We start from the raw sequence: 17,212 nt of genomic DNA on the forward strand, positions 1-17,212 counted from the left end.
AAAATACTTGAGTATTAATTAAACGTATTTTACGAACTCGACTCACTAAGAAAGCTCATATTTTCGCTTAAACTGAAATATAAAAAACTTATCTTTTCATTATAATGTTGGTGTAAACGAACATAACCGAATTTACCTCATTAAACCCACTTCCAGAAAAATATCTGAGTATTTAACGTGATTTTAATACAATTTTACGAACTCGACTAAGAACACAGTTTCGTTGAAACTGAAATTTTATAAACTTATATATTTTTTTAAATGATTTTTATCATTTATATTATTTTTAAAAAAACCAAAAAAAAATCCACAAGTTAATATCATCAGCGAAATTTTTCATACGTGTCAATGTTACTTAATAGATGTAAATCTATTATGGTAAATGATACAAATCGTTAAAAAATATCAATGGCAATACTTAACCAATTGTCTATAGTCAATGTTTGAGTGTGATTTGTCTGCAATCCTAAATGTCATACTTATAAGAGTAGTATTTTTGAGCTCAAATATATCGGAATGGCTGAAAACAGAGAAGAAATTCTTGCAAATTTTCAGGTAAATATTATACAAATTATTAATACCACTTTATGTGAGCTGACACAGTGTTTATGTTTTAATATGTTCAGGTTATGTGAGATACAAAAACAGTGACTGTTAATTCTCCTTTATCTCTTTGTACTACGTCTTACGCGAAAGTAAATTGTTATTATCATCGCTGGATGTAACGTGCAAACATTATTCCCTTTATTTTCCCAATAATGGACGCCATTTCTCACTGTGACGACGTTTTTTCTTTGAATCCTTCAAATTGTTCTTTGTGCTCTGTTTTAAAATTTACGTGTTATTACATGAATCTCCAAGGTGAATGTTAGATTTTTTTTACATTCCTCAGGTTGCTCGTGCAACCTTTTAAGGTAACTAATCCTTAGTCTTTGTCTGATAATAAATAAATGGAAAATTGATATTGTTTTCAGGGTATCACAAATATAGAAGATGTTGCAGAAGCAATATTTCATTTAGAAGAAACAAATTGGGACTTACTTGTAAGTTTATTTACATAATTAAAATCATAACTTCCCAAAACAATGTTTTTATATAATGAATTCTATCTGACCTCTACAATTTCACAAACAAACACAATTACAAATTGTATAAACATTTCATGTAAACAGAATAACATCAAATTCTTCTGAAGATAATTTACTACAACAAAGCCCTACACTTTCACAACAACCTTAAAGATTATCCTTTGTTAGTTATAATGATTAATTAAAAGTGAAATGCATTTTTCACTGTATTTTGTATGATTCATATGTTCTTAGAAATTTTGTATTTTCAAGTATAAGTATTTATAGATACATAATTGATTATAATTAAACACTTGTTGATTGCAGTCAGCGATCAATAGAGTAATGCCTCAAGATGACAACAATTCAGCATCACAGTCCAATGATACTCATGATGTGGAGATGATAGATGAAGATATATCTGTGATAACTCTTAAAAAAACACACCCACCTGGTATGTAAAATAAAAGTTTCATTTTATTTAAATTAAATAGGAACTAACTGCCTGTGTTCCACTGCTGAGCAAAGGCTTCCATATACATTAAGGAAAGGTTATGAGATTATTCCAAAAAGCTTTTCCAATGTTGTTGATACACATGTGGCAGAATTTCACTCGACATATGCAGGTGCATGCAAGTTTATATAAAGTGTGGTGACCCAGCTTTCCATGGGTATATTTCAAATATCAACACTAATATTATAAATGCAAAAGTAACTCTGTCAGTTAATTTTTTATGGTTAAACCACTGAACCAATTTCGAGGAAATTTGTTATAAAACAAGATTGAACCCCATTGAAAGTTAAGCTACTTTCTTTATTTCTAAGCCCACTATTACATGCGGGCATACACAATAAACTAGATGAGATATATACATTAGCTTGCCAATTTATTCAATATAATAATAATGTTCTCCAAACCGATTTCGGCCATGGCGGCCAATCTCAAGAGAGATTAGCCAACTACGCAGGATATATTACAGTGCATAAATGTATGCGCAAACACAGGTGCACTCTCTTTTCCCTTACTTTCATAACCCAATGGGACAGCAATCCGACACGACCGGGCAGAGTTCAGGTGCAGGACCAACGGCTTTACGTACTTTGCGAGGCATGGGAGTGTATACACTTTCCACGTTCAAAGATACACATGTGCCATTGGGCTATCTTCCATTCTAGAAGATATAAGTGTCAAGCCATGTGTTGTATATGTGATTAATATTGGGTACAATATCAACAAACGTGTACCGAGTAAGAAACACACACACTTCCAACTTCCAGACTCCGGGCTGCTACTGAGAATTTTCTGTTAGCAAAACCCGATAACTTTTTATTGACCCGACCTGTGAATTGAACTCAAGACCTCTGAGTCTGCGGCCTTATATCAAGCCACTAGACCAATATCTATATATATATATATATATATTCAATGTACTGTGCTAATGTATTGTACAAAATGGCATATTGTTTCATGCACTTATTTATATATTTTAGAATTAATAAAAATGGTTACTAAGACGGGAAGGTTTATAATGATAGATATATGCTGTAACTGTCATTCGATCATTTTGAAGCCCTACAAATATTTCATATGAAGGTATTGTGTACATATAATGTGATAGTTGGGCAGGATTTGCTTTGAAAGCATTTGTACCAACAATTTTCTTTCCGATGATATCAGCATATGACATAACCGAAACTATTCTTTATTATAATATGAAAGTTACATATAATCAGATTGGTAGGTTTTGTATGCAACCAAAAAAACAAACAAACAACACTTGACGCTTTATAACATTAGTTTAATTAATATTATGTTCATACCTATTTATATACCATGTTTTGGATTTTATCTTCATAACATTATTAGAATAAAATATATTTTGCATATTTTATTCTAACAATGTGAGACGAGACACATTCTATGTATAGTAAAGCAACAAATAATCTTAATTGCTCTATACACATATGTATATTAGGTATACAAACAATTATATAATATTCTATATTTGACGTTATTTTGATATTTGTAAATTTGACTTAATCCAATTCCATCTCTCATATTTCATTTTCAGTCAGTCAGTTCAGTTTCAGTTTTCTCATAGTTCATAGGATGAACTTACTTGGTATAGTTGAGTATATTTAGCTACCAAATAAATATGTTTTTATTTACAGACCGGGAGGATAGAAATCAAGCTTCAACCTCATCCCCTAAAAATAATTCCGTTGACTTAATAGAGTTACAAGTTCATTGTAATAATAAAATACATGAAATTAAAATATCTGGTGCAGCGACTGTCCGTAAGTGATACTAATTACATTTTCAAATTCACCCTCTTCAATTTACCTTAGCTTGCCTAAAAATATTAAAAAAGGTTATTTGCCTTAGACTAGAGTTTAAGATTTGTAAAATTTGGTTCTAAGGTCAGTAAATAGTTAAATAGTTAAAGAGTAAAAAAGAATTTCCTCCAACATCCTCATGATGTTTTCCTTTACTACGAATCATCAGATGAATTACAAAAATTAAGCACATGAAAATTCAGATGTGTTTGTCAGTGTTTGAACCACAATCTTCAGTCAAGATGATAATTTTTTGTTTTGTAGATGATCTCAAGAAGCAATTAGAGTTAGTTTGCGGTGTACCGGTATGTAGGCAGCAGATTTCTGGGCTGGGTGGCTCTCGAGCAACATCTATGGCCACACTCTCGAGTTTAGGGCTTGCTCGCAACGGAGTGTTGGGGCTCAAAGCTGCAGAACGACTTATGGATGATGATGAGTGAGTTGTTTTTCATTTTTAATCCAACAATGGAAGGTATGATTTAATAAAATCGGTGCTACCTTTACTTAATATCGTAAAGCTGCAGAGTTTTTATTTTTGATTGCACTAATCTCAGTAAATATCTATGTATCATTTTGTTCTGCCACCAGGGTAGCAGAAAGATTAACAACGACATATGTTCTACGAGTGAAACACGATCAAAGAGAATATACACTTAAATATCCTGGTACTAAAACTGTTCAAGAAGTCAAAAACGATCTCTACTCACTCACAGACATACCAGTTCGACATCAGGTCAGAAAACACTAACTTTGTTACGTAATGATTGAGGTGTATTAAATAACCTTATTAAAAAAAAATATTTTAAAATGTAGGACAAAGCATAATATTCTAAAAATTAATTATATTCATTAAAAGTTTAAACATTATTTTTTGATGTCATCATTTAAATAAAACTAAAGCTAAATTATTTATACCATGTTTGTACTGTAAATTAACTAATTATAACTTTTTGTTTCATTATACATATTTGTAGACATTTAAAAAATATATATAATGCAAGATCAAAAGCAAAATATAAAAATCCAAAGTAACAAAAGTTTGCAACAATTTGATTACTTCAAATATATGTATTTTTACATAATTTAGCTTGTAGAAACTATATGTGATATAATATGTCTAATTTTATTTGAAATAATATTATTATATACACTTGATTCTATAAACACTTGTTGCTACTCATCATATGTACTTAGTGTTCTGGATTTCCCTAGAATTAAACTTTTTTGATTATATAAATTTATAGTAATGTATATCTACAGGTCTGGACCGGCTGGCCCACTGTGACAGGATTAGATGACACGGTATTGGCCATGGTTGGTTTAGATTTACCTCAACACGAATTAACCGTCAAACGTGCACCCGGTAAACAAAGAGAATACAAGAGAGTAAGTCACTTTTTCTATATGGAACCTAATATTGTTTCTAATTTGTCAAAATATGAGAAAATTTAATCCAGTCAGAAATTGTATGCTTCATTAACTATACCAATGACTTAAATGTAATGCCTCATGCTAACTGAATTGTGAAAGTTCTTTTTGTGCCTAAAGTATCTCAAAACAATCATGATTTAATCAAGGAATATCATTTTATTATAAATTTAGCTATGAATTTTCATTTTTGGTGTAATTCTCAACCTTGGCTCCATACCGTTACCATATTTACCATTATTAATTTAGAGTCATCTATATTTTAAAGTATCCTGCTCGAAGGACCATCTAATCGAAAAATGTCGCTTATTCTAATTAATACGTTTTATATCATAAACAAAAATATATAAGAGATTTAATTTAAATTAATAATTAATAATAATAATAATAATAATGATGAATAAATGATTATAAAAACTATTCATATTTTCAGATAGTAGTCGAAAGTTCGGATAGTGATAACAGTTCAGTAGAAGAAGTTGAAGATGTAGACAGTTTTCCCACAGAAGATGACATGTTTGTTGATGTACCATCAGAAAGATTACAGCCACTCAGTGAGTAGTGTACAACATATTCATATTCATAGAGCTTATGGATGTTTTCTTATTAAGTCACTGTTTAATAACTTCTAGTTCAATATCTCGGTTTGTATGCCTGCTTCATACAAACCGAGCGTTGTGATAATAAATCGCACGTGACAGTGTGGATATTAAGTAAATCTAAGCGCAAAAGTCTTATTATAATCTTTAATAATAATTATAAATGATAACATTTTTTTAATAGTCAAAAAAAGGTTTCGTCGCATAGTCCAGTATAGATAGACTTGACCATGACTATGATATATATATAAAATAATATATTTATTGCAATTTACTACTAAATACTATTAAAGTTGTTTTATTCCACCCTGCAATAATTTCCAACGTCATTAATGTTATACAATATTTTTATATGTATTTCTCAATTTTCTAGTGTCTGAACACGTCGAAGACGAAGCGTTAGGGTGTATAGAATTCGCACAGCGCTTCCGTACTCGCTATGGACCCAATACGCCAAATTTCTTCGAAGGGACCTTACAGGATGCTATTAAAGAGTCCTGTCTGAAACCTGCTAAAGAGGTGAATTTAGTACATTCTTAATTTATTATATAAAGTCAGGTTGTGAGCTAGAAAAATTTTCTCGAACTGTCACCTTTTTGCCTAAAATTAGGTGTTTAATTATTTTAATTTAGGACATTGTTGTTTAGACCACAAGGCTTGTATTATCTGGTGACACTGAATCTGTGTGAATGCAATGGCAATATATTCGTTAGCGAATGACAGAGACAAGTTATAACAGTTCAACAAAATTATTCCTGCTCCAAGGCAAGTGTATAGAGTGGCCTTGTAGACACCTATCACCTGGATAGGTACCATACATTCATTAGTTTTAATACTTTTAATAGCTGTGTATGATTTGAAGATTGAATAAATCAGTGTAAACAACTTTTAAATAACAAATGTATAAAACCGACAACATTTAAACAAATGCTAACACAAAAAAGTAACAACACAAACATTCTCTAATAGAACACATACATTAAATGGGCGGGGCAATTTACTGTAAGTTACTGTACATTAAACATATACATATACAATTAGGGACATCTGTGCTTAGGTAAATAATATTAGCTTATCATAAAAAATTAGTTTTTCATATTATTAATAGTTTGTTTTGTTTTTTGGCTTAAAAATAATAAGGAAAATATTTGATTAAAAACCTAAAATACTCATGAAATGAAACATAATACAATTTGTTATATAATAATATTATGATAGTAAATTGATGAAAATCAATGGATTTGAACAACAAATCTCCTGAAGCTACAAGTATTTCTAGACTATACAAATACAGGAACAAATTATTACTTTTACAAAATGAATACTAAATTATTATTATTAAATTCTAATATTTGTTTACAGAGAAAGCTACTAGGAGTGTACTTACATCATGAACAATCAGTTCTATCCAATGTGTTCTGCGCTCAACTATTAGGTTGTGAAACTGTGCTACAGACTCTTGCTGCCAACTTTGTTCTCTACGGATGGGATCTTACGCATCCACATAATAACAATATGTAAGTATACGATTAACCAAAACATTGTTATTAAAATTGTTTTTGTGTTTATCTTTGAATAAAAATGGTAAGAAAACCTGCATATATCACTGGGAATAATAAAGAAATCACTATGGTTATTGGTCTTATTCAACTAAACGTACATATAAACCACACTGCTTTATACCGGTTATATGCATCGTATTTGTTAGTATAACTTTACAATATTAACGGAGTTATACTTTTCCGCTCTGAAGTTAGATTTCCTGTAAATATTGATGAAATGCAAAAGACAATAGAAGAGCCCAATGCAACGTTAAATTTCTTTTGTCGATTGTGATCGTTGGTGTGTGCTTGCGCAGGCTGCTGACGTCGATAGCGAGCGCACTGGGCCCCGTGGCCAGCATGACGATCCGCAGCATACCCGTAGAGCGCCTGCCCGCGCTACTCATCATCATGCGCGTGCGCTCCAACACCGAGATATACTCGGTCATCAATGGTCAGTGCTGACGCCACTTCATATATACATAAATTGTTGTCATACATGTTTCCATTTCAAATAAAAATATTACTTCAATTTCTAAACAACGTTTTCATTAAATATATTTTTATGTAGGTAACGTTGGAGTGTCGGAATTGGTAGGCAGCCTAGTCGAAGCGTTAGAGAGATTCGCGTCGCAACGTGAGGAGGATGCGCGGTTAGAGAGGGAAAGAGATGCAAGACAACGCGTCAAACGTGAGCAAGACGAAGCATATCAGCGCAGTCTTGAAGCCGACAGGTTAAACTTTTTTGTTATTTACATAAAATATAATTTTGTAATAAAATTAATGTATTAAATCTACCCTTATATCTAACAGGGCGAAAGAAGAAGTAAAAAAGCAACAAGAATTAGAAAGAAATCAAGAACTGGAGAGAGTAGAATCAGAAAGACAAATAGAGGAAGCCAGAAAAGAGGTATGTGGTAATAATAGAGGTGTTGCGTAAAATTAAATTATCGTAGTTAGTTTATAATAATAATTAATACAAAATAATAAAATTTATAAAGAATCAGCAATTGATTATATGAAAAATGCTTTTCGTCAACAGGCGCTACGTGCTGGAGCCGAAGCGCGATTACCCGCAGAGCCAGCCGAAGGCGATGGTGACGTAGCGCGCGTGCGCGTACGTCTGCCCCCGCCGCACCACGCCTGTCTCGAGCGACGCTTCCACGCATCCGACACGCTCGCCGTAAGTACCGCACGCACACTGCGCCGGGACTCCACAGGGGGCAGACTGCTTGTAAATCAACCTCGATAGCATTATTGAAATAGAGCATGACCGCTTTAATGAGACCTTCCCTGTGCAATACAGGAGCGCGGAGGTAACCTCCGCGTAGCGAACGAAATGAGTTGTGTCAAAAATGCGCCCGCCGCCCACACCTTCCTCAGTCCCCTTACTCATACTATATTAACACTTGTTTTCTCTATATTCGAAGCATTATGCACTAGTGATATATAGTATAAAATAACTCAGACTATTCATTGTATTTTATCCAAGTTTTGCGTATGTTCAAAGCCTTTTTTACGAGATTCCCTTTCAATGTATTTTTTATCTTTTTTGTTACAGGCTTTATTAGACTTCCTCGCATCGAAAGGTTACCCACAAGAAAACTACAAGGTTATCGCTAGCTGGCCTAGAAGAGACGTAAGTATTCTAGACTTAAAAATATGCAAAAAGAGTTACTATAACTCCAAGAAAAAATGAAATAAATATAGTTCCATAGTATTAATATAAAACCGATCCACAGCTCACAATGGAATCTCACAGCAGTACACTGAAGGCGCTCAAGTTATACCCGCAGGAGACGATCATGCTGGAGGAACGGTGAATATTACACGACGCAGCTGCCGCGGAACGTACATGATACACGAATAACAAACAGAGATTTCAAACAGTTTCAACCTACACTCAACTTTGACCAACTTCGTTTATTAAACGTATGATCGGTTATCTCTCATTTGAATGTATACTCATACATTAATTTATAATGTATTTTTGAATTTTAACTTCAATTTTTTTTTCCATATTGGATACACATAATGTAGACCGAGAGATAGTGACAAAAGTGAACATAATTCGTTTTTCAACCTGTCGTTCGTTACACGAAGATCCTCGTATTTTTTGGTTGTCAATCAAGAATAAATAGTGTTGACCATAAAATGCCATACTCGGATAAGTATCCTTAGCAAATTGTGGGGTGTTACTACTACTGCTACTAGCTACTATTGTTATGTAATTGTTTTGGGATATACATTTATATTGGGATGTACATTCATAGACGCATTCTTTGCCGCAAAGAAACATTAATTTAATAATTAAAACTGATTGTGTACAGTATAGCACAAGAATTGTGAAAGTTATAATATAGTGACATTTAATATACTTGTCATATTTCTGGTGGAGTGATATGTTTTACTAATGTTTTTTTTTTATAAACGTTATAGCCTAATGGCTGAAAATTGTCACACTTGTGTGTGTATAGAAAAAAAAATAGAAATTAAAAACTACATGTATACCTTACATTGTCAGATCTATATCTAATAATAAAGACAAATGGTAAATAAAATTTAATGGTTGTAATAAATCTTGCATTATAATTGCATTGTGTATTGCTTTTGTAACAGTAACTTGAATTCTTAAAATGTATTGGGGATTATTTTGAACGACTCATCTGAAATGATTTGCGAAATAAATAATAATATCATATCTTTTATAAATATAAAGTAATTGGAATGATAGGTCATGTCAATCCCTCGTCTAGTATGGAATATATACAAGGATCTATAATAACAAAGCATTTGAAATTTGTATCCACCAAGTCTAATTAATCCTCCAGCGATTACACTTCAATTACCCACTCTGTAATCATTACTTTAATTAAATAAACTGAACCCTGAGGGTTCGATACATTTGTAATAAATTACTAGAATTTTTCTGTCACTATCTCCCGGGCTAATTGTATTTCATTATACATATTTTGTAAGCCACATTTGTAATTTACAAAATTTCGGTAAGAAATACTGCTAACATATATATTTGTACAAAATATGTAATTAGTACTGCTAGAAAATTCTATTAACATCAAATTTATAAAAAATGGGCGATGATAGAATTTCCTTGTAAAGAAAATTGTTTTTAATTAAAAAAAAATATTACGCTGAAACTGCCAACTTTGGCACTCGTTACGCTAAACAAGTCTGTCGAAAATAGTGATGTTCGTTAACAGTATTTAGAAAATATAAAAATAATAGTTCATAAAATATTTGAATACATCAACGATACTCGCATGTGCGTTTTGGTTGGCGACTGTAGAGGAAAGTATTGATAACAATGTAATAGGTACTTTTTTTTGGCTTTATTTATCTATGGACTAATTATATTTTGTACAATATTTAAAAAATGCTCTTCCTGAATTATCGTGTTTTAATTTAATAAATATATTTATCCGACTTAGATATATAATTATTATATTGCTTACTTTACAAATTAGAAAAATGAACGTGTTTCCCTAATTAGTGTAATAAATGTGTCTTCACCTCAAAAGATCCATATTTAGTTTTTGTCATTCCCTAATGAGCAATATTTTAGTGTGAAACTCGTATGAGGCCGCGGTATGGTCGTAATTCCACATTGGTGTTGATCCTGTTGTAGACAATCTCTTAACTCGACTTATTTAACAGTCAAAAGTACAGCTATCTCTTTTTCACTTGTGAGGCAAAAAGGATAGCGCGTTTTAGTTCTGTCAAATTTCTATAAAGGTTGTGAACTACAACGGAATTAGCGCCATTGATTAATGAAAGATAGATTCGTTTTTTTGTAAACAATTCGTGGTTGAATTGTGTACCGCAAGAGTATCAATTTAATTATTCGTATATATTTGTATAAAACTTACTTTTCTTTATTCCAATGGCAGGAGGCGTAATTATAAACAAACCTTTTTTTCATGTGATTTGTTAAAAGCTCTGATATAGTTTACACTACAAAGAGTTCTTGATTAAAATATCCTTATGTATTTTACTGTTGCAATCTACTACTTATATTAACTTTAATTTTATTTTTAAAGATCTGATGACAACGTTTTGAATTTTGCCGCCATTCGAAACGTCATTTTACGAATACCACAGATTATTCTGAAATTGAGCAGTTATGTCATTACAATTCATGGTTTAATTTGTTTATTTATATCTACTTCGCTTGCCATTTGAATCTTCTTTATATTAATTGCAAAGTAAGGACGTAATGCAGTATGAATGCTATGTTACTGGTAGAGGCTAGATTTGCAAGATAATACCGAAAATTTTCATATAAACAATATATTCAAAAGTATATTTTATGTAACGAAAGTAATAATTAGTACTTAATACATTAAATATATTAAAATTTTAAACATTAAAATAAAAAGTAACAAGTAGAAAAACATTTGTAAACATTTATGAATTGCGTACATAGTTCAGTCTTCGAAATAATTATTATTCTAGAAATTGAGGAATATGTGAATAAACGTCCTTTTGAATTATAAACATTACACTTGCAAGATAGCCTCTTGCCTCGTATCCATTTAATAACTTAAAAAAAAAAACCATAAATTAATTCATCGCGAATGACTTGTAATATACAAAACCACCATTCTGAACTATAAGCAGTTACTTTCATTCATCAGTTACCATGATGACAATGACCCTTAAATCAAGAAACATCTCCAATACACATGTTTTTATTTGCGTTAAAGCAGTCTTTCCCAATTAGTTGTCCTGCGTACCCCCTTAAGAAAGAGTATCCCTCTATAGCAGAAATGATATATTAAGAGCCGTTCGTTTGTAAATACATAACTTGAGACTTGCTGAACCGATTCTGGAAAAAATCCGCGTAAAATCCAAATTGTTTATTGCGTAACTGTGATAGATATTTAAATATTATGCTAGTCGGTCAATAAATTGCACGCGTACCCCTTCATATAACTACGCATACACTCCTAACGGCCACTAATTGGAAAACACTCCATTAATGTTTTAAGCGTGAAAGCAGAAACGTTACACGCCGAACCGTTATAGACTTCAAACTATTTTTATACTCGACATGCTATTTAATCTGTGACATTGTTTTTTTCGAGTTGCAACTGTTTTGCGTATAAAACAAATGTATGCGAGGTATCAAGTAACAGTACGATGCATAATCGAGATCTAATAAATGTATGAGAGCTCAGCTACAGAATTTTGAATTTTGTAATTTTTCACCGAATCACATGATTGTAAATGTATTGAAGGACGTTATGTACTCAAATAAATAAACAGAGGAAAGAATATTGTTTTTATTTATTTGTTCATTATTAAAATTACATTTACCTAAAGTGCAGACCACTATACACTGACCTACATTAAAATCTAAATTATGTTTTTTGTGAATCGTAACTGTCGGTTACAATACAGTAGTGTGATTTAAATTAAATTATCAAACATTACAAAAAATAACTTAATACAAGTGAAATTGCAGTTGCAGCAGTTTTACTTTAAAAATATTAAATTACAAAATTTTATTGGTTGATTCTGAAATCTATATGTTAATATTTCGCCAACTAAAATGAGCACAGAGAAAACAATGCCGACAGCCAACATAACCAGAGCCATGGAAAACTCTCGCAGAGTAACTGAGAATATGCTACTGTCAGGGGTCCGTACACACGGCGGCTTGGGCTCATCCCAGACTGACTTTAATCTGTGCATTAAGCCCGATTCAAATATTTTACGTATTCTGAAAAGATAAATTCACTTTTACTAGATCACAGATTCAGATTACGGTCGGGCTTTTAAAAAGTTATTAAGTGTTTCTATCAAAAGATACTTTTTAGCAGTTCGCAGTTACATGACAGAATAACTATCATCATCATGGCTAGAGCACGTAAGGTTATGCATTTAATCTTTCTTTTATGGAGTTGTCGTCTTATCGGGCTTTGGGTGAGAAGTAAGTACACTTGTTTTTCCGCATCTTCGTTCAGAAATACAGCCGAAGCCGACATTGGTGTTACGGCATTATCAATACAGAAATAAATAAAGATTATCGTTAAAAGAAATGTACATTCTTACAATGATAATTTAAACACTAGTTTTAAGACGATAAATAATAATTTATCATGAAATTAAAAAAAGTTACATAATGAGCTCATAGCCGTTGCGTAGATTTTGAATATTAATTCTTAGATTCCATCAGGACCACCGGATCTGCGACCGATATATATAGCCACTAGACCAATGAGGTGTTTTTTATTATATTTAGTTACTTTTAATGAACACCTCAACGCTAACAGTTAAACTGTATCTTCTTACCCAACTGTGACTTGTTCTCTATACGGCGAATCTTTTTGTAAGACAGCCGCCATATTTTGCGGTGGATATAAATGAATCTCGTGCGCATCACATATCTCCCTTTCGCTAAAACTCTTCTTCATGATACGGTAAGCGGTAATACTGTCCACGTGGTATGCGAAGCCACCACGTTTTACTAAACGCATGCCGTATTCTGGTTCAAGGAAGTTATAGTGACGACTTGTCACTATCTTTTGATGGTAAAGTTCTAGAGCAATCGGGTCCTTTGTACGCTTGAAGGCAAAATTATATATACAGATTTTCTTCGGTATAATACGAAAAGAATATGAAAAAATTATAATAAATATTAGTTTTTTAGTGGGTATTCCGTTGTTCGGGGCGCACTCGGCGCCTCGGACATTGGCGAGCCCCACATACCCCCCCACTGTTCCCGTGGGGAAACGCGTAATGCGTTTTTCCAGCGTAAAAAAAAGGTACCTTTGCAGTTATAGTTACGGTAAAACGACCATGAAAATGTTTTGAATTAATTACGATATTACGAGTAACATTATAAAATTTAAAAAAATAGTACGTTCAGCCAGACAAAGGCTATTAAAAAACAGCCTTTTATAAATGCCTGCTTATTTCTTTTAAGATGTTAAAAATTATAAAAACGAATAATAGCTTTTTTTGCAAATGAAAATTATTCTATATTCACAAATTAATACCTATTACGAATCCTGACCAATATGAGTATTGTACCCAAAAGGTAAATCATATTACCGAACCCATGCTAATCCAAATAAGAATATTTACAAAAAAAAACAATTACCATAAATAATGGTTATGATATCTAGCCTTGTTGCTCCGTCTCAACTTTCCATCATATATCATTTCAAATTTATATCCGACCTATGTACTATAATATATATATGAAGATAGATTTAGGAGTAAACTAAAAGTGGACACATGCACACACAGCATAATGGAAGTCACCCAAACCTTGAAAAAATCTTTATTATATAAAACATCTTCGACTCCTGCTTTGAGACCGCTATTTAATAGATCCTTGAGGTTTTTAATGCTTTTGGGAGGCTCACGGAGCAAAGTGGATACCACTGTCGCATTATAATACTGATATAAGGTTAGTGTAAAGATAAAAGTCATAAATATGACGATCTTCATTGATGTTGAACCCCTGGTCAAAGTTGTGCCTAAAATGAGCAATAAGAATTGTAAACTGGTTAGTTCCTCCATGGTCACTGTTGCCCACTGTGGAAAATACTGTGGTTTACTACAGCTGTGCGATTCATCGGGAAAATGCTGTTAAACTTACTGCTTGTCTGCTTGAGCAGAAGCGTATCTTCAGGTTTATTTCTATATATTTGTTTGTCATTATATACATATGTTTAAACAGTTTCGTTTAAAAAGTCCCCGTTTCAAATGCTTTAAGTTTAGAGTGGTAAAGAGAAAATATCATACAAAAACCGTATATGAGACCAACTGTTGAAAGTAGTATGGCCTTTTAAACTCCGTATCTTTTATATCCGATAAAGAAAACTTGAGAACTAGAAAGTTTACTTAAATATATAATTACTAAAAATATTCACCTTGTTGACTAATAGCACTAAATATAAACAAAAATGCCATCGAAGACGAGGAGTCCTTATCGTCTCCAGTTGTTTTTAAGGCTTTAATTTTAAACATTATGCACATTACAGACCCAGATAAAGCCAATACAGCTAGAATACAAAACCATACTGCAGCGGTTAGAGGTCGCGTGTATATCGAGTAAAACCCACCCGGATATTTAGGATGACGTAGAATAAAACAGGGTCTACGAAACAAAAATATATGATTATAATAATTAATATAAAACAGCATACACTTAAATTTTCTTAAAAACGTGATAGTAAGTTATACGTCATATCCATATTTAATAGATAGTGTTCGTAATTTCACTTTTATTGGGTTAAAAAAATTTAAAAAAGTCAACTTGTAAAGTGTATCAGATATAGATTTTACATTATTGATAATGAGCTTTCAGGAAGCGGCTAATTCAAGTATCACCAGCAAAGATAGTCTCGACGATCCCCAGATCATTGTAAGAACGGTCTAGCTTATTAGTAATAATCGTACTGTCCGTAATAATAAATCGAACCGGACTTCGCCGCAATCAAGTACAGGTACCAACGTGTAGGTACTTACTGGTGGTAGGGCTTTGTGCAAGCCCGTCTGTGTAGGTACCACCCACTCATCAGATATTCTACCGCAAAACAGCAATACTTGATATTGTTGTGTTCCGGTTTGAAGGGTGAGTGAGCCAGTGTAATTACAGGCACAAGGGACATAAAATCTTAGTTCCCAAGGTTGGTGGCGCATTGGCTATAAGCGATGGTTGACATTTCTTACAATGCCAATGTCTAAGGGCGTTTGGTGACCACTTACCATCAGGTGGCCCATATGCTCGTCCACCTTCCTATTCTATAAAAAAAAAAAAAAAAATATACGATGATAAAAATTGCGAAATTTATAAAATTATAAAGATTACATACAGGTGTAGTTTTGTATCGGTTTTTAATTTATAATAAATTACCTATATAACCGAACAATTAAAAATTTATAATAATTACCTATATAACCGAACCGAAAATTTGAGGCATGTTTGTTTACAATACCTTGATTGCCATGTAGGTGCTACATAGTCGATGAACTTCGCCCTGTCCGACCTGAAAAAGACAGGCGTGCCTCCGATATCCGCCTCGCGTCTTTGTAAGGCGCCTACAACTCCATCGAAACTTCCATTGCGTAAATACCCCCATGAATTGGTTCTTTGTAGTTTATATCTATCTTAAGAAACACTTATTTAAAAAAATGTATATAATTCTTAAACAGATTACATTTATAGTGGCATTAATATTACCTATAATTGTATATATTTTCTAAATATTTTATCAAAGTATAGAACTTCAATTTATGTAAGGAATCAACAATTACTCCTGGCTTTGTGTATTCTAAATAATGTTCAAAAGTTTGGTTGACTATGGGATCAAGTACTACAACAGCACATTTTAATACCACTCCTGTCAAATTCGTTCGTGCATTCTGATTTACATACAGCTTTTGATTCCAGTAACCCAAATAATGAACAACGAATGAACCATGTGTATAAAATCCGTTATTGAAAACTTCATACAGATAATAAATATTGCTTCCGCCATTTTTTATAATGACAATAAAGTCTGAGTTAATTTCAATTGGAAATTTTGACAAAGTATTAGACGTTGTTTTTAAATTATTTGTATAGATCAACCAAGTATATGACCTTTTAAAAAATCTTTTATCTATAATTGCAAAAATGTTATACCAAGAGGCACAAGATGTATCTAATATAAAACCCAGTTTTGAGTGACTCAAATACTCGAATTGAGAAGAATTTAGATCTGTTTTTAAACTTGTAACTTTTATATTATTTTCAAAAAACGTTTTCTGAATAAATACAACTTTAGAACGATTTTGGCAATAAAACATCACTCCATTCTCTATATTTTTCGATTTAAATATATCTACGAATATAGAAACTGCCGAAATCAAACAAAATTTATATATTAACACAAAGGCAAATAAATTCATTTTTACAGTCTGACTTCGTCGAACATAAAGAAAGCGAAGACATAAATCGTAGCGTTTTATTAAACTAGCTCTGACAGGAAAATTGCTGAAAAGTTATTACTGTCAGCACAAAATTATGAATTCGATGTATAATAGTGTAATGATAGTTTCTCTATAATTGAATGATAAATAATGTTCAGAAGCGATTTTAATTTCAAGTACGCTCTTGATCCAACAATGTGGCGCCCTTTTAGTTTTTTATTTATAAGAACATAACGTTATCGTTTTTAATGAATTAAAAATAAATAAAATATAAATTTATTTTGAATGTTTA

At 32.0% G+C, this 17,212-nt stretch overlaps 2 protein-coding genes across 2 annotated transcripts; one reads left to right on the forward strand and one right to left on the reverse strand.

Annotated features, from left to right (window-relative positions):
- Window positions 1-437: 437 nt before the first annotated feature.
- On the forward strand, window positions 438-10,380 carry LOC126774968 (FAS-associated factor 1). The gene is made up of 16 exons (XM_050496657.1): window positions 438-555; window positions 975-1,043; window positions 1,395-1,521; window positions 3,240-3,365; window positions 3,669-3,840; window positions 3,993-4,137; window positions 4,665-4,790; window positions 5,266-5,386; window positions 5,805-5,950; window positions 6,794-6,948; window positions 7,290-7,426; window positions 7,544-7,706; window positions 7,786-7,882; window positions 8,015-8,155; window positions 8,534-8,611; window positions 8,715-10,380. Exons 1-16 carry the CDS (start codon window positions 517-519, stop codon window positions 8,793-8,795), a joined length of 1,923 nt encoding a protein of 640 aa, XP_050352614.1. The 5' UTR covers window positions 438-516; the 3' UTR covers window positions 8,796-10,380.
- A 2,088-nt stretch (window positions 10,381-12,468) lies between these two features.
- Window positions 12,469-16,985, reverse strand: LOC126774710 (ionotropic receptor 75a-like). Its single transcript, XM_050496246.1, has 6 exons — window positions 16,190-16,985; window positions 15,945-16,112; window positions 14,877-15,103; window positions 14,269-14,480; window positions 13,288-13,559; window positions 12,469-12,715 (listed from the first exon to the last, which is right to left on the reverse strand). Exons 1-6 carry the CDS (start codon window positions 16,897-16,899, stop codon window positions 12,469-12,471), a joined length of 1,836 nt encoding a protein of 611 aa, XP_050352203.1. The 5' UTR covers window positions 16,900-16,985.
- Window positions 16,986-17,212: the final 227 nt, after the last annotated feature.

This window comes from Nymphalis io, chromosome 17 (assembly GCF_905147045.1).
Source record: "Nymphalis io chromosome 17, ilAglIoxx1.1, whole genome shotgun sequence".
Classification (NCBI taxonomy): Eukaryota; Metazoa; Arthropoda; class Insecta; order Lepidoptera; family Nymphalidae; genus Nymphalis; species Nymphalis io.

What these genes read in the sequence shown, in the direction of transcription:
- LOC126774710 (XM_050496246.1), bottom strand. Translation starts at nt 16,899, where the DNA reads ATGAATTTATTTGCCTTTGTGTTAATATATAAATTTTGTTTGATTTCG. An exon ending in GAAAATATATACAATTATAG is followed by an intron (nt 16,113 to 16,189) that starts GTAATATTAATG and finishes TTCTTAAGATAG; the next exon opens with ATATAAACTACAAAGAACCA. An exon ending in TAGTGCTATTAGTCAACAAG is followed by an intron (nt 14,481 to 14,876) that starts GTGAATATTTTT and finishes TGCTCATTTTAG; the next exon opens with GCACAACTTTGACCAGGGGT.
- LOC126774968 (XM_050496657.1), top strand. Translation starts at nt 517, where the DNA reads ATGGCTGAAAACAGAGAAGAAATTCTTGCAAATTTTCAG. An exon ending in AAACAAATTGGGACTTACTT is followed by an intron (nt 1,044 to 1,394) that starts GTAAGTTTATTT and finishes TGTTGATTGCAG; the next exon opens with TCAGCGATCAATAGAGTAAT. An exon ending in CTAGCTGGCCTAGAAGAGAC is followed by an intron (nt 8,612 to 8,714) that starts GTAAGTATTCTA and finishes ACCGATCCACAG; the next exon opens with CTCACAATGGAATCTCACAG.